At 32.2% G+C, this 20,702-nt stretch overlaps 1 protein-coding gene across 4 annotated transcripts; it reads left to right on the forward strand.

Moving 5' to 3' along the window:
- Nucleotides 1–324: 324 nt before the first annotated feature.
- On the forward strand, nucleotides 325–20,101 carry LOC148624285 (serine/arginine-rich splicing factor 6-like). 4 transcript variants are annotated; one of them, XM_088566949.1, is made up of 9 exons: nucleotides 325–420; nucleotides 3,892–4,023; nucleotides 7,277–7,347; nucleotides 9,920–10,030; nucleotides 13,959–14,003; nucleotides 15,485–15,554; nucleotides 17,696–17,769; nucleotides 18,193–18,324; nucleotides 19,552–20,101. In XM_088566949.1, the coding sequence occupies exons 2-9, from the start codon at nucleotides 3,901–3,903 to the stop codon at nucleotides 19,763–19,765; spliced, it is 840 nt and encodes a 279-aa protein (XP_088423075.1). In that variant the 5' UTR covers nucleotides 325–420; nucleotides 3,892–3,900; the 3' UTR covers nucleotides 19,766–20,101. The 4 variants fall into 4 exon arrangements, with proteins under 4 accessions (XP_088423075.1, XP_088423074.1, XP_088423077.1 ...); XM_088566948.1 differs by lacking the exon at nucleotides 9,920–10,030 and adding an exon at nucleotides 10,079–10,192; XM_088566951.1 differs by lacking the exon at nucleotides 13,959–14,003.
- Nucleotides 20,102–20,702: the final 601 nt, after the last annotated feature.

Here is a 20,702-nt window from a genome sequence, read left to right on the forward strand (position 1 = left end):
TTTCAATCCTTGCTTAACTAAATCGGTATGAAATGTTGATCATCTCATGAGCAGCATAGACCTGTAAGTGGTCTATATTAGCAGGGAAAGGACTAAACTTTTACCCGCGTATACCTGTGATTAAATTTATTTACAGGTCTATGCTTTACAGTACTTTAAGAATAACTTCACGGCTGTTTTCTAATTGCCATATGCATATTGATGGGAAGCTTTTTTCTTTGGTCTTTTCTTCTTTGTTAACAGTTGCTGATCAACGTGACAGTAAACAACTTCAAACATTCGTGGAAAAGGGTATCTCAGTTTGTTCCATTATACAGAAGTTGTAAACCCCGTATCAAGCGTTTGAGTGGCATTGATCAATGACGAGAAGTTTGGCCGGCTAGTTATACTATAAAATATTATTTTTATATCGTTAATTGGGTAAGGCAATTGTTTTTATATCGTCTAATTAAGGTGACGATTCCTACTGAAATGTAATTTATATTTTTCTTTTGACGAATGAGCGATTCACCCTTGTTTTAAACGTAATCATGTATAGCATGCAGTGCCATGGCGCGGCTGTAGCGGGGTCTCGGTGACGCGACTATCAGAAGAATTCAGTATAATAAGCTGACTTGCTATTCACGTTATTTCTTTTTAACGGAATGTTAGGGCAATGTGACCTGCGTCTTTCTCGGGCTACAACGCTGCCTAAAGTATTTGTCTAAATCAAGATAAGAAATTTCAGTTTTGAATTGCACTGTCCTACTGGGGTACCCCATGTCCGTTGGTCAAGTGATATTCTTCTGATCGAGTTACCGATGTGCCCAGACGACGCTAATGTTATTATAAATGTAAATGAAATTCTGACATTCTACTTTCCACTTCTGTATATTATGTCTGTGCATGTCTTTAATTATTACACCAGTGCATGTAAATCAGATGTCAACTATTGCCATTATTGTCATTGTACCCTTCTTCTGGTGCACAGATTAAATATGTATGTGGTGTACTCCTACAACATAAGAGGTTGGAATTCCATTCCTCCATACCCCAACATCTTACTTCTGAGCGCCATATTGCATAACGCTCATTCCGCCCTTCTTTGAAATCGGCAGAATTATTATAAACTATTTACCATTTTAAACATTTTATACAGTTTCTTCACCATAATATGGTAGAAGGTGATTAAACTGAAGAAAATCATATGACCTACCTGATGGGAAAATCGGGAAATCCTTTGTAAATGCAGTTTGGTTTTTGGCTTTTTGAATGTAATTATGTTGATAAAATTACGGATTATTAAATTTGTGAAACGGAACATATCAAATTAACCAACGAATTGCCTTTGCCGACTTTTTAGTTCGTTTTGTCAAAAATATTTTGTATTCCGTAAAATTGGTTACCTAATTCAAAATGGCTGGTCATTTTGACAACTATCTTCATGACAAATGTTTGCTAGGTATTTATCAAATATTTAGGATTTTTATTGCTCGATTTCCGGCAAGTTAAACTTTGTTAATGTAAATTAGACTTAAAATATTTTAAAACACATGTTTAGCTAATTCACATTTGCGGTGGCTTTCAACGTGTCAGATGCTAGAGGTTAGGATGGCACATAGTCAGAAAATAGCTTGCCAGACAACCTCTAGCATTGCTGGAGTAGTATGGGGAGCCACTAAATATATAGAAATATGCTAGTACTTGATTTATTGATGAAAATAAGTATTGGACCAAAATGACTACATTGAATCTATTTTTTAGTCGAAAAGAGAAATATTTATAAGTGGGAATTTGAAGCTGCATTAGCTAACTGCTGTCATTTTTCATAAATATTTTTTCTGTTGAAATATGCCTTAACCTTGAAATATTTCTACTAAACTGTACATTTCCTGTACAATTTTATTTGATATCCACAAATAAAATGCATTGAATACATGAAATAGGTGTAGATACATTTATTGTGTTGCAAGACAAAAAGTTGACCTAGATAAATTTGTATGCATGTAACTAAGACGCATGCTTACCTGTGTATCTGTATAAAGGGAGATAAGTCAAAAGTAGTAGTGGTTGTATGGGGTTCCTTAAAGGTAATGGGCAAATGTTTTCAGGCAGGTAAGGACATATTTATCATAAACAAGGGTTTTACCCCCAAAAAACCTTAGTTTTGAGGTACAGTATGAGGGGCCAATAGGGACCAAGCTCAAAAGTGACGGTATTTTTGGGGCAATTCTGAATTTTTTTTTTATTATTATTATTTGCTTCTATAGGAAAATCCCAGCCTAAATACAAGAATCTTAAGAAGGATGTTGACCGAATTAGCCCCATCTTTTTTTATTTTTGAGATAATGAGGTACAAGGTGATCCATGAATGCATCCTGAAGCAGACCTTTATACAGGTGCTGCTCTGGCTTCCAAAATTCTGTCGCCAGAAAAATCGCCAGCTGCCATTTTTTGTCGCCAGTTTTCAGAAATTAGAGTCTAAGGGTGCCAAAAAAAAATATACTTTAAAAAAAAAAAAAAGACAATACAAGTCCGTTGATGAATTATATTTGTCAATTCATCAAAATAACCTCTCCATTTATGACATACCTGTACCCAAGATTCACGCTTGATGCATGTATAAAGCAGGTTTTTTGCTCTAGTCTGTTATTTTCATATGCATAAAATAAAAAAGCACTACTCCAGAAACAGGTATTTTACTTCTATCAAAGACTTTATATTACTATTCTCATATAGTCAGTGATTTTAAAACATGTTCACCTTTGTCCTTTATGGGTTAATTTATCTAATACAATATAATTTTTTATTTTTTTAATTTTTAACAAACTTTATTCTTTTTCTTAAGTGATAAAATTTCTATCAAACTACATTTTGTACCATGGACCATTAACTGTGTCCCTGTTTAGTTATCTTGATATCTGAATAGCATTTCTTTAATTAGATTTTGGAAATCCCCATTCTATTTGTATACCAATTTTCCCGCCAAAAAAGTCACATGGCAACAAATGTCATCCATTTTCTTTTCCCAATTCTTTCATTTCAAAGTATTTAGACACTTCCTGATGAGATAATCATTGTAAATTGGATTTGATTTATTCTGTTATTAGGGAAGTCTGTTTCTGAATGTATTACATGGTTAAACAGGGCTGTGAAACTTGTGTGTAGCCACTGTGCACTTTGCCTTAATTGTGTTTACCTTTGACCAGATGATGAGAGTTTTGATTGGCTCAATAATATATTTACGTTTGATTGACACCTCCCATGAGGATATTGTCAGTCACGGTCGCCTGGTCTAATTACATTTAATTGCCTTCAGTCGTAAATGGGTCATAGTCAATTAGCATTGACTAGGTGTCAACACAAAATTAGAGATAATATCCATTGCTGCTAAACTTCCTGTCAATTTTAATATATAAAACCTAGGCGCCAAGAAAATCGCCAACTGGCTGTTTCTGTCGTCAGATAAAATAAAAAATCTCAAATTGTGACATTAGCGAAGTCCAGCACGACCCCTGCTTTATACTTGAGTTAAATTTAAAGATATTGTGCAGTATTGTGTCCAAATGAGTTGTTGTATCCATAATGAATTGTTGGTCCCTATGTTAGTGTGTCAAAAACTAAAATTGTGTCCACACTTGACTTGCATCAAGTGAACAGAGTTCAACTGGTTGCAGTTATATCATGCTGCACTTGACCAAACTTTTACTATAGTGGGATTGCCATTTCCCAACAATCTGGAACACTGCCATCTAATCCCAATCACTGATGATGGAAATTATTTTAACTAGAATGATTTAGTGCAGCAGCTAGCTTTATAAAAGTTAGAAAATTATACATTTGAATATATATGTGACAGTTGTATTATTATATTCCTTATTATGTATTATTTGTCATTTTTGTTTCTAACAGTAGCTTACTATGGGTACCAGAGTGTATATTGGAAAGCTTTCCTACCATGCTCGGGAAAAAGATGTTGAAAGATTTTTTAAAGGTTATGGAAAGATAAGAGATATCATGCTGAAAAATGGATATGGCTTTGTGGTAGGTACAAAATTTGTTAATTAAGTGTCAGTATCTGTAAGTGGGTGAAACATGGTATGAAAGAACCCACCATTTTGATAGTTTCATTTGACTATTTTCACTATCAAAATCAAGGAAAATAAACAAGATTTTCCATATCATGCTGAACCATTGAGTTACAATTTCATTGAAATGCGCTGAAAATGAACATTTCAAGGATAGATAACTCTGTCAAAAACCATATTTTTCTAATATGCTATTGAAAATTTTCTGAGCAAAACCAGTGATGCAGAGATCAAATGATGGTATTTCAAATAGAGAAAGTATCCTGGAGTTATATTACATTGTCAGATCAGTGGGGTTTTGACATGCATGTTTCTGATTTTTCTCATTTTGCCTGATTCTTACTAACACATTAAAGATTTTCCTGTTATAAGGAGGCATTAAAAGTAAACTTATGACATCTGCTCCATGAGAAACAATTTGTTCACCATGTTACAGTTTTCCATACCGCTTTTGTCTATCCCAGACATGACATTTAATGAGCAACTCGGCCTAGGTTTAACTGGTTGCATGAAAAAGCAGAGAAAGTTTAACGTACAGCGACACATGGTCCATGCTCCCAGGTTTGAGTGGAGTCTGTGTTGCCCATTTACTTATGTTTCTATGTGCCTGTTATTTGGGTAATTTCTGTGTTGTGTGTGTCTACAGGGATGACACTACTATTGTATTTGGGGCCACCTGTCAGCCTCATTCCCCTCTTGGCAGCCCTATTCCCCTGGGAAAAATCGTGAAATCTGAATTTTTTGTGTCCATTTCCGACACCAGTTCCTATCCTGATCCCAAGCTGTATAATATGTCATAGGTAGCACTATACGGTAAGGTAAATTCTGAAAATTTTGTCTTATTTTGTTGAAATAGAGCTGTTTCTAGGTAGTCCACACAGTAAATTTAAGGGTTTATTTTTTCATAAAATGAACTAATTTTTCCAATATTAACCTATATAGTGCACCCTTCTACTGAAACTGGAATTTAATACGTCATCAAGTGAATTGTATTTTGAAAATGAAAGTTAAAATGAAATCAAATGTATCAAATCAATGAGACAGAGAGATAGACAGATAGGTACAGTTATTTGCAAGTAGATCTGATGTTATTTTTCTTTTTCTAAGTATAGTTTTATGTCAAATATGCCTAGCCCAAGTTCATGGTATTTTCCCTTTTAGTATGAACTTGTGTGAAAAGTTCATTGAGGCAGATTTAAGGAATATATTTTCTGGTGAATAACTTGTATTAGTTTGTAATTTTGCATGTCTTTGGGGAGTGTTCATTGCAGTGATTTAACACATGAAATTTGAATTAGTATGTATTGATTCCTAGTCTTGGCATTTCCCAGTTGTCATAATGGAGGACCCATTTTAAAATCATCAAAATTATCCTTGGACTCTATTTTCCTAATGCCGTCCATCTGCGTTTTCGGTACTTTTTTGTGCGTACTTATCAAAGGTTTTGACCACACCGATTTCCTCAAAGTCGGACTCAAACACAGTAGACGTATCTTTGAGCTTATTATTGGACACTGTTACGAGAACACTGAGTCACTGTCAGTTTTAAGTCTAATCTCATCAGGCTCTGTTATATCACCAAAAACATCATTCCATGTTGCACTGGTGGGAAAACTGTCGAGTCTGTTTTGATTCAATGGTTTTGATTTTGTTGTTTTCAGTATATTTTAGCGGGACAGACGATGCCACTGTAAATCTGTCTATCTTTCTACTTCCACTCGGACGTTATCGTAGATTACACCAGCAAGTATCAAGGACTTCAGAAATGCAGAAAAAAACTTTTGAAACAGCCCCATTTTTTCGGGTCGGTCAAATTAGTGCAAACATATACATTTTTAATTGTGGCCTAGACTTACTATGAGAAGCTACAGATTAAGTTAGACTTTGGTTATGGTTGAATGATTTTTACGGAAGTTACGGCCCTTGGACTTAGAAAGTTTCAGTGAATTTAGTTTTCCACACTTTTTTTTGTAATGCTTTCATCAATTGATTTTATATTTTGTATGTAGTCTTACAATGAGAAATTTCATATTAAGTTCGACTTTGGTTAGGGTTGATTGATTTTTATGGAAGTTATGGTCCTTGGACTTAGAAAATTTCAGTGAATATAAAGTTTTCCTCACTTTTTTTTTTTCGCAGAAGACTTTGGAACGTTGTTCTTGTATTAACCTTGGGTTATATTCTTTTTGATTTTTATTTAAATCCTAGTTATTATGAGTCCCTTGTATACTGCATTGATCACTTGATTTTGTTAACACATTTACATAAACTACTGTACACCTCCCATGACATGAAATTCGTTTCAGCTTTCATATAGCTATCAGTGAGCGTGAAATGTAAAATTTTTTACGGGACATTCAGTCTGGTAATTAAAGAAACTTTACCAGGCCAAAAAAATATGTTTATATTACTATAACATAATTCATGTGTGAACAAACAGATATGGCTTCTGAAGATTAAATGAAGAAATGATTTGAAAGTAATTTATTAAGATATGTCTCAGTTCTTTCTGGAAATAAAGAATACCTCCTCCCATTATTTTATGTCTCAGTTCTTTTTGGAATAAAGAATATCTCCTCCCATTATTTTATGCTGTGAATTATCATTATCATCACCTGTAGGAATTAAATTGAGGGTTGCTAAAACCGCCTCTGCAAAGCACTAGAATCTTCTAAAAAAAATTATTATATTGAAGAAATAAAATTCATTAATACAATAACAAAAAATGAATCTAGTGAATAAAAAAAAATAAATGAAGAATTTACTTTTATGTAATTCTAATAACACAGGTCACCATTTCTAATGCAGTAGTCAATGAATCAGAAAACTTTATTAACAGTAAAAAAGAATTGTTTACAGCTTATTGTGTTATGCTGATTTATTTTAAAGTTTGACTTCCTCTTTCACGAGTTCAGTAAACGAAAAAGTAACGTAATTTCGACCGCGGCCGGAAAAGACCAGACATTCGGACCAGAATTATATAAAACTTTACCGGACTTGTCAGGCGGGCCAATGATATTCCGTTTTCACTGAGCTATTGGTTTTTATTGAATAAAGAAGAAAACACCTTAAGCAAAATGGGAGGGCTAGTTCATTTATGCAGTCAATAAAAAAAGTTCAAATCAGTCCCAAAAAACTGAATAACAGATTTTTCCAAGAAGTCATTTTTGTATTTCAAGTAATAAATTTAACATTGTTACATTTTCAAGGAATTTGATGACTACAGAGATGCTGATGATGCTGTCTATGAACTGAACGGAAAAGAACTATGTGGAGAGAGGTATTTAGACAAGCTATATACAGTTGTTTATAATACATATGCATGTATTTCTAATGTATGTTAAAATAAAAATAAAGTTGGAACAAAATTTATAGTGTTGTCAGGGCTCAAGCTACGTGAGAAAAAGAGGGAGAAGTGACTTCTTTCAGAGAAATATCAGTGAGAAGAGAATGTGTAAATGCATCATTCACTAACACTTTTGTTTCATAGTTGATGTGTTATATGATATTAAATATATTCTTTAAAGAAATATTACTTTTTCTTTAAGTTACATTCATGTGTATGTAAGGAACTAAAATTTATGACAAAATGAAATCCGCTTGCTGGCTGGTTGACTAATATATGTACATGAAATTGCCAATTTTATTACAGCTAAATAAATATATGATCAAGCATAAACAAAGCAAATCTTCTTGCAAGACATTGTGAATGACCTATTGATTTTGCATTTATTGCAGGACTGTGATATAAAATTTCAGGCAGAGACAATTCTTTTGGAATTTCCATTTTGTTCTTTTTTTCTTTTTTTTTTCCTCCTGGCCTCATATAATCCATAATTATTCCTTGATGAAATATCTGGTCTCTTGATGTAAGTTTATCATGGGTATCAATTTTATATTAAAAATGTTTTCCTGAAACATAAAGAATGAAACTTTATTGTAGCGGTCAGTACAAACTGGTCTCAAGCTGAAGAAATGTTCCATTGAAATGGAGAATTTACTGTTCCATTATGAAACAAGAAGTTCATACTAAATGCTTTGTTTTTTTCTACCATATTTTTAATTGAAATAAATTTACACTAGGAAACTGCACGGCGACTTCACATGTTTCATAACAAAGTATGAACAATAAAACATCAATAATAGCAAGCTCGACTGAAGAATTTTCATTACGTATCTTGTTTTAAATGATTGTTATGAAAAGCTGAATAAAATACTTGCTTGTAATCAAATATTCATAGATTTAGAAGATTTTAAAAAGTTCTTTTCTCTCTCAAATTTGTATTTGAATTGTTATCTGAAAAGAGACAACTCTGATCAAAATACTGCTAAAAGAATGAGTGCATTCCCCATCTTGGGAGGCTTCACTTCGATTTTGGTGTAGTCTTAGTGTGCTCCAATCGCTCAGTAGTGTGAGCCCTGGTTGTAAAACTCTCAGGTATACAGTCTTCATGAAAGCTGAAAATTCTTGAAGGACATTTGGTCCAGCACTTATAAAACTTTTGTCATACGGAACACATGTATGCCAGACCACTTTTGGGAGAAAGTTAACAAATGCCACATGAGGCAATGGGTGATACCTTTTGAGTAGAATTTCTGTTATATTTTGTTCATGTTTTCATTTGTTCTTTGTCGTTACTCGTTTGGTACATGCATGTTTTTTTTTTAAATTTTGTTCCAGTGATGTCATTAAGGATTGAAACGTGTCCTACGTTGTTGACCTCTGTTTGGTGACTATTGATAGTTTGCAACATGTTGACCAAGGGCCCGGAAACTTTGACAGCCTATGCCAGTCATTTTATCAAACTTTAGCAGACGTTTGTGTCAGTCTTCATCAGATCAAAAAACTTTTAATAAAAAAACTTGTTCATGTACATGTGGTTATTTTAATATAAATATTGGAATTTGTGTTATTTCATCACATACTCTGTCTTTTATAAAATATCTGAATGAGTGAACGAGTTCCAACCACACATGGACATTCCAACATGTAAACAAAACATTGTATCTCTCAGACTTTTTCATCACATTGGCATCTTCCACTTTTTATGCAATAGGGCTGCACGTGTACCGTTAATTCAATTATGCAATCAACTAATCAGTTACAGGTAAATCACAGTCACAGGTGGCTGCACATAGGCTAAAATTAACATGCACCTGTCAATTAATTTCCAATAAACAATTAGGAGACAGGTAGACAGGATATTTATACACTAATAAAACCTCACAGACTGAAATTAATAAGGATTGACAATTTTTTATGTCCGATATTAGAAAATGGTCATCGGACATTTGCTAAATTTGTCGGTCAATGACCAGCATTTTGACTGTTTCCGGACCCATGATGTTGACATATTTTTTTTTTCATGAGAAGGTTCTGAAACTGTGACCGTTATTATTATAAGTAAAGTTTTTACATGAAAACAAAATTTTATGTTCAGTTTTATTGTTGTTATTATAATTAAATTTTTTACATGAAAACAATTATATGGAAATCTACGAACTCAAACTCCAGAGAACTTGAACACATTTCAATGGTACTTTGAAGTTCAAGCTATCAAGGTTTGATTGTACAACTTGTATGATTATATGAACTTGGTTCAGGGTAAAGGGGAAATACTAAAGAACAATAGTACTGAGTAAATAACAGACAAGGACACAAACAAAATACAAAAAATTGTTTAAGTTTAAAACTGGGATGGACAGGAATCAAAATCTAGCAATTAATTTTAATTTGCCTTCATGCTACAGGAATGAGTTTTAGTTTTCCAATATGAAAGAAAGTAGACCAGTAGTATGATGTTACTCACTAGCCTTATGTTATATGTTTGTTTGATTTTTTAATTTTACAGAGTAAGTTTAGAACATGCTCGTGGCACCTCGCGAAATAGGAACAGTTACTATTCACGTGAAAGGGATTATGGGTACTCTGGGAGATCAAGGCAACCTTCATGGCTGACCAAGTAAGGGAAATATATCATGACATGTTTTTAAGTTTATATTATTTTCAGATGTACTGTTGAGCATGCTCGTGGAGCTCCTCGAGGTGATGATAGACGTGATGGTAGAGATAGGGGGTTTAGGGACTATCCTCCACCGCGTAGTCGACGAGGAGGAAGAGATAAGTAAGAGAAATTACAATGCATGACAGTCCCAAGTCATTTTTTTTTAAGGAAATGGTTATTTATAAAAGCCTACAAGACACATTACATAATAGTTGATACCTCAAGATTTATATATTTTGGAAAATTCATTATTGTTATACAATAGACATGTATTGAAATAGTGTTTTTGTTTTGGATAGGCTGAAAGGTTTAAACATTAAACAAATGAAAATATATCTGCAATAAATTCTGCATTGTAACATGGGTCACAGACAGAAAGACATACACTAAAATCAAATATAAGGCTTGTCACCACAATAAAGACTGAATTCAGTATGCAGAAATGAAACTAATTGCCCAGTAAATAGTAATAAGTAATTCATGACTCGCAAGCTGCATTTATCCTTCATGGTTTTTTTTAATAAAAATTGACTGGTATGTTAATCATGTTAAGGAAAATTAATAAGACAACTGTTACTTTTTATTTGAGATTAATTTACTTAATAAATCCTGTTGATGAACTGAGTTTCCTTATTTGTAATATTAAAGAGAAATAAAGTCCAACTGAAAGGGCAGCATTTTAGAAATGTTTGATCTTTTTTATTGTGAAATTACTATTTAAAGTTAACCTTAAAGTCACTTCAGTTATTCTGAGCATTACCTGTACAATGTTATGTATCTCAACTTGGTAATTCACATGGATTGCTGATTAAAAAAATCAGTTGAAAATAATGTATATTTTCTAAATGATATTATGATTGAGTTCAAAGAGGAAGTCATGCATGTTTTGAATTGGTAGCTGATTGACACTTAATTCAAACAACCCCTTTTCTCAGGAATTTCACAATGGATCACTGTTTTCTTTTATTCTTGGTTTTTGACAATACAACAATTGAAATGTAAGATATTTTGGATCACAGAAAATTGTTTTTTGGAATTTCATATTTTTTAAAATTTCACAGTATTATTTGTCAGTATTATATTGTGTTACATAAATGTCAAACAACAGTCACAGATAGCATGCCCCAACGAATTCATTTTATTGTGTACCTGCTTCATCATGAGTTAAGGATAATAGTAAATAACATACAGTCGAACTTCACTTGCTCGAACTCAGATGGCTTGAACATCTAAATCTTCTCAAACATGTTTAAAAGTACCAAATTTTCCTTCTATAAAATCAAAGTGAGGAACTTAGGTTTTCTTGAACATTGATTTCATGAGCCCTTGTTGGTCCCAGTGGTAGTAAATCGTAGAGAATAATGATTGGTAAAGCGAACTTGTCAAGACATATTGTTTGCTTTGATAATAAAAGGTGTGAAAAACAGAAGCCCTATTAGTTTTCAAAGTGTAATTTAATTAATTAAAGTTCTAGATTGCTACATTGTCGGCATGAAGAAAGAGAAAATGAATTGAAAACTGAAAGCAGTCATGTTGTGATATTGTCGACATTAAATTTTTTGTTTCCATGTGATAACTTAAGTCGCAGTAAACCAGTTGTCATAAAATTTTTGTATACTGCAGACCAGACTTTCTTCGTCTTTTTTCTGGAATTTATCATTAGATTCCTTTTTTTTTTTTAGTGTGTTTGACCTCGTTAAATGAGGTCTGATATTTTTACTAAGTTCTTGCTGCTTGAAAAAGCTTGCTATTTAAAAGGAGGTACTGGCCCTTGGTGTTTAGCAAGAAAGGGATTAAATAGGTATTTATTTAAAATTGATGAAGGTTAATTTGTCATTCTAATATGACATGCTTCAAAGCTATTTAGACCACAGGTATGGTAAAAAGGTGAAAATTACATGACCAACATTTCATGCAATACTTGAAAAATATGAAGAAAGTAGTCCTATTAGGATCAAAATAAATCACAGAAACTCCATTTTATCATTGTTTTACCAAGGGCCTTTTATGTTATTATTTAAAACAATGCGACATAAATGGCCAGTCTGCCATAAAATAATAGTAAAATGTAGTTTCTGTGATTTATTTCTTAATTCACATTTGATAATGCTTTTTTAATTTGTTTATATTATTCCGTTTTTTTACAATATTTAATAGATTTCAAATATTGTTTTATGTTATATTTTAGTCAATAAGGGGCCAAAATGAGACACCACTCTAAAAATACTACTTTTATTTCTGGTCCAATTTAAAAAGAATTCCATTGGATTCCTGGTGGAAATTTCTATCTACATTTCAATCAGAATTGGATTATTTCTCAACGCTTTTGAGTTACAAGGGTCAAAGAGGCAGAAAAACAATTTTTACATTTTTCATCAGATTTTGTCAAAAAAAAATTATTCTGCTTTACAAGGGCTTGAAGAAGTATGCTGGCCAATTTACTTTCAATAATAACTGTTTTTGAGGTAATGGGGTACAAAGTGGTCTGTGAAAGCACCCTGAATGCAGAACTTTTTTCGAAATATTGTGCAGTACTGTATCCAAACCAGTTGTCTCCATAATAAACTGTAAATCACTATACTAAACAATAACAGAGTTCAACTGGCTGTGGTCGTATCATGGTGTGCTCAGTGAAGCTTTTTATTTTAATACCCAACAGTAATTTTTAAAAATGCAACCCTATGAAAGTTAAAAAAATTACCATAACTAAAACAAAAATATGTAAGAAGTAAAGTTCTAATGATCAAACCAAACTCTTAACAGGGAACGAAACATTTCCTGAAATCTCTGAAGTTCATTTTCTCGAACTCCTTAAAACTTGAAGTAATTTCAATTGACTCTTGGAGTTTGAGCTAACGAGGTTTGACTGTACCAATAACTTAAAATTATTTAGTGTGGAAAAAAATGTCTTTAAAAAAAAGGGTATTTAATTAGCTGACCTAGGTCAGTGTGAGATTATGTTATCATTCGATGCCAAGAGTTGTCTGGCATCTGTCCTTTGTTACAATTTCTATAAAGAACAGCTTTCGCAAAGCTACTTGCAGTGATGATTTTTTTTTTCCCCTGCTATTTCAAATCCGGATTTTACCATTACAATTCTTTCTTTACTGTATATTTACTTCAGATTTTGCCAATTTCCACTTTGTAGACCTTGTAAAATCATCCCTGTACTTGATAAGTATACATAAAACTTGGTAGGAATGATAAATGGAAGACTTCTAAAATTGAATAACTTTTGATTTCACTTGATTGAACTCAATGACTCTAAGAGACTATTGAAGCTTCTGATTTGCTGATTTTACCTCCTCTAAAACTACAGGAGTTAATTAATTGAACTTCATAGGGTTGTTGGTTTTAAAAAAAAATACTAGAATTTGACCACTTTTTTACGAGTTATGATTTGCCAATTTTCAAATGTCTTGTCGAAACCAGCGGGGTCCAATCTTTGTAACTTTTTAGGGTTTTTGATCTGATTACTTACTACAAACAATCCACTTTTTGTGTTTCTCAGATTGCTCAGTGAGCTGCAAAGGCTACTCCCAAGTTTCAAAGCAATCCCTTTGGGGAAATATAATTCTCAGCTATTTTCCAGAATAATTGAATTACAAGAGACTGTGATCTTAGCTATATTCTAATGATTTACAAAACCTCTCCAATATCTTCCAACTTGAGTTTTATTTTAAAGGATCTTTACTGACACATTATTGGTCAGCTTTTATCTGTTATTACGATAGATATGTTTTTGTTTTGTTTTGTGTGAACATTTTGAATCTTAAGGGTTAATATGTTGCTTTAATATATCAGTTAAAAGTGTCTGAATTCTCAAATATTTGTTGAAACTCTTAATACTATAAAAGTACTATAACTCCTGTTTTAACATTTTAAGAGACTTCAAAAAAGAAAACAGATTTGAGCGCAGTCAGTATGCAAAGTATGTACTTCTTATATTAGAAACCTCATTTTCACCTCAAATTATGTCTTTAATTATACAAAAGTAGACAAATGTGATTATAAGTTGGTATGATGCTGTTGACGTGTTGTCCTGAAATGTTTAATGTGGGTTTTGCTTCAACAGAATGGGGCATTGATATTGATGTCTAGTGATGTGGTTTATTTTACATGTAGGAGTTAGGATGTAATGCGTACTTGTGTGTCTTTTATTTCAATAGGAGTTATTTGAAAGATTTCTGATGCAAATTTATAAATTATAGGAAATTCATTTTATAGATGTTTTTGTTTTGTGTTGATCTTTTTTCCTTAAAAAAATGATCTCATTGTGACAATATTAAACTGAAAATTGTTTCAATTTTATTTTTCTGGGGGTTTGATACTATACAAATTACCACAAAGCAGAAAACTTCAATGCATTTATTTTATAAATGTAATCAACTGTTCTGGATGGTTTTGGACATGTTTTTTTTTTTCCCTGTTTTGCTTTGACTAGACCTTAAATTCTAATTTTACACCTTTTCAACACATTTGGACTGAAACAAAAATCTGTTTGGGGTCAAATTAATTTTGAAATGGATTACTGTTAAGCTCTTCAAACATGTACAGTATCTTAGGTTTTACACCTCTGACACAGTCGTATCGAAGCTGGCTTGGTTGAACATTTAAATGCCTTTGTTTTGGAGTGAAACAAACTTTTCAAACAAATTCATTACTCTCAAAGTGTTAAAACTTCTATGTTTTCTTTCTCTGGTTGTTAAAAATCTTCACTTTGGTCCAGTTTATTTTGTAAGAATAAATCACTTCTATGTTGGAAGTTTATTAATGTAAGAAATTTTTTTTATTAAGGTCGTTGGCATGGTTGAATATAATTTTTTAATATTTTTTCTGACTAGTCCTGATTAAAGTCCTTGTAGCTGATTAAATAATGTACTTAGGTCCAAATGTTGTGTCATACTTAAACTTTAATGTAAAATATTTTAAAAATATATTTTTAGATACAACTGTTTTCTTGGACTCACCCCACTATGTTGACTTGATGATGTACAGTCTTTAAAATTCCACTTTTTTCCTTGCCTGCCCCCAAATAAGTTAACTATCATGCTATAACTCCTTGTTTGTGTGTGAGGTTAGGTTTGGATTGCCCTTAACATAAGTAAATAATTACAAAAATATTATAATTTCCAAGTCTGTTTCATTATTTATGACCCAATGTATAGCAAGTTAAAGGCGTAGTTCCATAAAAATATATAATGTACAGAGGAAGGCACTTTTTTATACCACGCCACACAAGGTGCATTCAAATCCTACAACACTTCATTGATTATAAAGCAGTTATGGTGCTTATTTAGAAAAATTCTAGTTCAAAGGAGTACTTAAAATGACATTTACTCTACTTATTGTTTTAATTGTTATAATTAGTTAGTTTTTTAAGATTTTATTTTTAAATTTTACTATTTTAAGGTATGGCCCTCCAACAAGGACAGAATACAGATTGATAGTTGAGAATCTTTCATCAAGGGTTAGCTGGCAGGTTTGTATCACACTCGTGTTTGTAATCAATTCTAATCCAAATATTTCTGGTATTTCTCTATATGTTTCATAGAGTTATCATTTACTACCATTTCTGAATTTTTTTAAGCACCACCAAGACTGATATTCAAAGAATTTCCTGTCCAGTTAAACAGTATTGACATGAAAAAATTGATTTTTCTCAAAACAAAGCAAATAATAATAGCCATAGCTGTTTTTTTTCTAAGCCGAAATATGCAGTATTTGCATGAGAGAATCTTCCTTGATAAGACCATTTTAAAAATTCATTACACTAGCTGTTTTCATGATTTCAAAGTATAAAATCATATTGTCTTCTCTCATAAGCACCCTCAGAGGTGAGGTGGTAGACGCATGATGAAAGACGAGGGTCAGGTCACAGCTTGCTCCCTAGAAGTGCCTAACGGAATGGCTACTTCAGTGTTTCACACTTGTCCTTGCTTATGATGATGCGAGATGAGGGGGTTTTACTTGCTGTTCATCCTTCCAAAGATGTAGAGGGCTCTAGAACTGAAGTGAAAGTCTTGAAAAAGAGGGTCGCTAACTGAAGTGAATGTCTCACAAAAGAGGGTTTCTCACTGCTGTGAATGTAATGCAAAAAAGAGCCCTACACTGACCGTGAGCGTCTTGCAAGGGATGACTGGCTTGGTCATTCTTGGAAGAAAAAAATACAAATGTTCAGATGATGGCCAGTTAGAGCTATCCATCATTCCAGATCGGATAGTTCTAGCTTACCTCCCAAGGGTTAAGAAGGCAGATATCTGCATAGCATAGACGAAAATAGCCAAACTGTGCTAGACTAGATGTCCTGATGTTCTCTCTAGAAAAGGGTCATTTTGCTCTTGTGTGCAGGCACTTAGTATTCTATTGAGGTAATTTGCTTTTAAATTTTAAATAATAATGTGTTGGGTTAAATTTTCAAGGCTATCAATTTGTTTAAATGTATAGTAGGGTTTACATGGTTTGTTTAAAGAAGTGGTCAAATAAAACAAATTTTTGACCATTTGTTCCTGCTGATTTACTGTGGTTTCATTGTAATTTGTAAGGTATAAATCTTCATGGTTCTCATTGTTGGGATGGGGAGGGGGGCAATGAAATCAAGATAACAATGAGCAATGTTTTCTGTGTGTGAATGTTGTGACTGAGAAAAAGACTTAAATGTTCAGTTCTTATGGAAGAAATGATTTACAAAGAATGTTAAAGTATAGCCCATTGAAATTCTGAAGATCATTCTCTTAATTCTAATCCCAATCACTATGGCAGAATCAATATTGAGCAATATACATCATTTCACATTTTAAATCGATTAATTAAACTGCAAATCAATTGTTTATTAGCCCTTAAAATTCTCGGAGTAAGATAATGTTAGTATTCACCAGAAATAGATTGTAAGGATGATATTTATTATCTTCCAGTGTAGAGTTTGTCATAATAGTTGCTTACTCAGGTATTAACTTTTTTCCATTAAACAATGAAGTAGACATGGCGCATGATTTTTAAAAAATTACAAATATCTTGATTTGTCAGGAATTTTTAGTGATTGGGGAAATGAACTTACTAGTATACTGACAATATAGACAAATCATTTAAATTTGTTATTCTTTTGGTCTATGAATCTTAAGAACCTTAAGAAAAGACATTTTCCTCCCATGCAGAAATTTATATCTACAAAAATAAATGAAACCACAGTATAGAAAACTATATGAGAAATAAATATTTTTTGGCTGTTTTGAACAAATATAATTCATCTTCTGTGAAAGAATCTTGATTCAGATCAGTAGTTTGTTCACTATGAAAGTGGTTAGGACTGTATACTTACCTGTCTGGTTATGTCTGCAAGACTTGAACATCTGAGGACTATGCAAAAAACAGGGGAAGGAGTTAATACCTGTCGAAATAAAAATGTTAGCATAAGGTTTTAGAGTATTAAAAGCTTATCTCTTCAGCTATGACCCATTAAGCATGAGGGCTCCAATGTAACAATTATTTGCAAAAGCTTTGTATTTTCATTTTGCATGCTTGTTTTAGATTTCCTTTATACATGAAATTGGGACATGGTGAGTATATTTAGCCTTACTATTTAAGTGGTTTATCTAATACTAAGTATTTTTATCTCTTTCTAAGGATCTTAAAGACTATATGAGACAGGCTGGTGAAGTTACCTATGCTGATGCCCATAAACAACATAAAAATGAAGGGTATGTTGAATTGAACTTAGGCCATTGAAAATTCTGTTCTGATAGAGAACCAAACTTTACTGTAAGAAAAGACTGACTTTCAAATTTATTAAAATTATCAAAAATACTGTTGTTCATATTAAGAATGCTTGTTGGTCTAAATTGTAGGTGATAATTTGTCAAGTCATTGGCCATTATACACAGAATGATTAGGTTCATCATATTAAAAATGAGAATGGGTTTGTTTGAAGTCACAAACATAAATCTATTTGTTATGAAAAATTATAAATTGAGAACTTAAAATGTTAATAATTATTAAGTTTTTTAAAAGTTGTATTTAGACTGATATATTATCTAATGTTAAGGTTTTTCTTAAACCAGTTAAAAGAGATGAATTGATCATTGGAATATTTGGATAATAATGGATTGTTTATCCTTTTATAGTGTAGTTGAATTTTCTACATACTCTGATATGAAAGCTGCACTGGACAAACTAGATAATACAGAAATAAATGGAAGAAGAATCAAACTGGTAGAAGACCGACCAAAGAGCAGCAGTCGTAGTAGTAGGAGAAGGTAATTGGAAATAAAAAAAAATCATAATGCAAAAATGGTCCAGATGTATATTTAGTGGGCAGCAGGATGAGTGTTTATAGAAATCGTGCTGTTCGTCCGGTTCCAATCTGCTACTCCTCTGAAACCACTAAATGGAACTGCATGAAACTTTCAACAAAATATCACATGATTTCATTGTGCACCTCCTAATACCTTTTTTGTTTTCCATCTGAATGACTTTTGGGGTTTCTTGAAGGGGGTTTTGCTTACAGTTTTTCTAGTTTGAATTGTACTGTATTGTAGTGTGTGTTATACACATTTATATATTTTATGCAGTGCAATTTTGTATATATGACATATGATGACTTAGATTGCAGTAGAAGTTTGTAAGACAAAAGTTCAATATTTTTCACTTGATTGGTCAATTTATTTACCTTGATGCCATATTTCCTTTAAAAATGTGAAGGAAAGAAACTTATATTCAGACTGAAACATCATTTAAAAATCAGTAGCTACATAAATTGGATAATTTTAATTTCAAAGCATGATAAAATTGACACAGGATGTATGAAATGGCTTATAAAACAAAATCAAAAGTCTGGGAAGTCGAAAACATCTCCTGGTTTGGTTAAAACTCAAATTCAGTGTCTTTCATTTTAAAACATACTTTTAAGGAAGAAAATTGTAAGAAACAATAAGTTTCAAAATAATCATTTTCAGTTGCAAAAGCATTAGATATAAAGGGTTTAATGAAGAAGGACTTTGTTACTTTTCGGTTTTTAGTTGTTTCATTTTAATCTCTTATGTTTTAAAACTTGTCTGAAACATGTTGTAAGACATTTGAACATGATTTGAAGAAAGTATCATTTAAAATTGTATTTGATAATTCGATAAACTTTCTTTCAGTAACATTTCACTTTTGGTTGTTTTGTTGACATTACGTAATGTCTTTTCTCGTATGAAATCTTTTATTTCGTTGCCAATTCTCATATATTGATGTTTACTACGCACCCCCATGCTCTGGAAATGATTTGTGTGGGTGCATGATAGGGTAATTAGGTTTCTTAAAAAAAAAATTGTAACTGGCTGATTATTTTGTGAAAAATTAGGAAACTCCAGTGAAGCTGGAGTATTTGGAAAAAGTGGTATTTAAAAAAATATTTGTGTAGAGATTAGTGGATTGGAAAAATCAGAGAATCTGGTAAATTTGAGTAGCCTTAATGATAACACCTTTAGTTATTCTTTTAGATCTAGGTCTCATAGCAGAAGCAGGTCAAGGTCCAGAGGAAGACGATCACGAAGTAGGTCTAGAAGCAGGAGCAGGAGTAGGAGTAGGAGCAAAAGTTCAAGGAGTAGAAGTCGAAGTGCTAGTAGAAGTAAATCTCGTAGTCCTAGCAAAGAACGTAAAGAGAGATCAAAGTCAAGGTCCAAATCTCCTGATGACAATGAAGAAAAAGATTAAAACTGTTGTCGTGTAGATATTTTTTCCAAGGCAATTATAAAAATCAAGGGAAAGAAAATATTGTGTTTGCATTAAACCAAGAATTTGATCAATCAAATTTCTTCAGCAATCACTTTTTACAGATTTTGTCCATAAGGTTTTTAAAAAAGAAAAAACCACTAATACTGTCAGAATTTTTTCCTGTGGACTAGTTAGAAAGTTATTCAATACTTCTTTGATTGTACAATGTTGTCAGATCATATTCTTTTAAACACATACCTATATGTCATTGTAAATACAATGTATCACTTTGTAATGAACATTTTCTATCATATGTAAATAAAGCATAGAACATTATCAATTCAGTAAAATCTTAGAACATTTTTATAAAGAAAAAAAATTGCAGACCTATATACTGGTATGACCCTGTTGTTATTGGTCATAATGAATTCATCTGTACAAAATGTTTTACAAGTTACCATACACTACAGGAAGAATGTGGTTGACTTTTGGGGTTGTGACCTAAACCTTCTCCAGAATCCACAGGTGCAAAGTTTGAAACTTGATCAGTTTGTTGAACTCTGGTAATGGTAATTTAATCAAGGGAAGACCAGCTCTTTCTCTTGAAATTAAGTCTAAAATCTTGTGATATTTTGTTATCACTGTGTTACAACAGTTTAAGGGAATAATTAATTTTTACTGTCAGTCATTCCCTTTAAATTATTGTCAAGAAAATACCAAAGCATCAAATAGAAGGATGATTCATTGACGTCAAAGTAAAAGTATAATTGCAAAAACTTAAAACAGGAAACAATCTACATACACAGTGTAGACAACAGAACAGAATACAAATCAATAAATGAAGGTAAGGAAAAACAAGACAAACAAAAATGCAATAAAAACTCCCAACAAAAGCTGAGAGACATCAGATGGTATAACATTTAACATATTTTCCTAT

This window comes from Perna viridis, chromosome 2 (genome assembly GCF_037379345.1).
Source record: "Perna viridis isolate PV_CMFRI_1.1 ecotype Kerala chromosome 2, ASM3737934v1, whole genome shotgun sequence".
NCBI lineage: Eukaryota > Metazoa > Mollusca > Bivalvia > Mytilida > Mytilidae > Perna > Perna viridis.

Bases quoted from the DNA above. Each gene is read 5' to 3' on its own strand.
- LOC148624285 (XM_088566948.1), top strand. From the start codon at position 3,901: ATGGGTACCAGAGTGTATATTGGAAAGCTTTCCTACCATGCTCGGGAA. The intron at 4,024-7,276 runs GTAGGTACAAAA...TACATTTTCAAG, and splicing joins AAAATGGATATGGCTTTGTG to GAATTTGATGACTACAGAGA. The intron at 14,004-15,484 runs GTATGTACTTCT...TACTATTTTAAG, and splicing joins GAGCGCAGTCAGTATGCAAA to GTATGGCCCTCCAACAAGGA.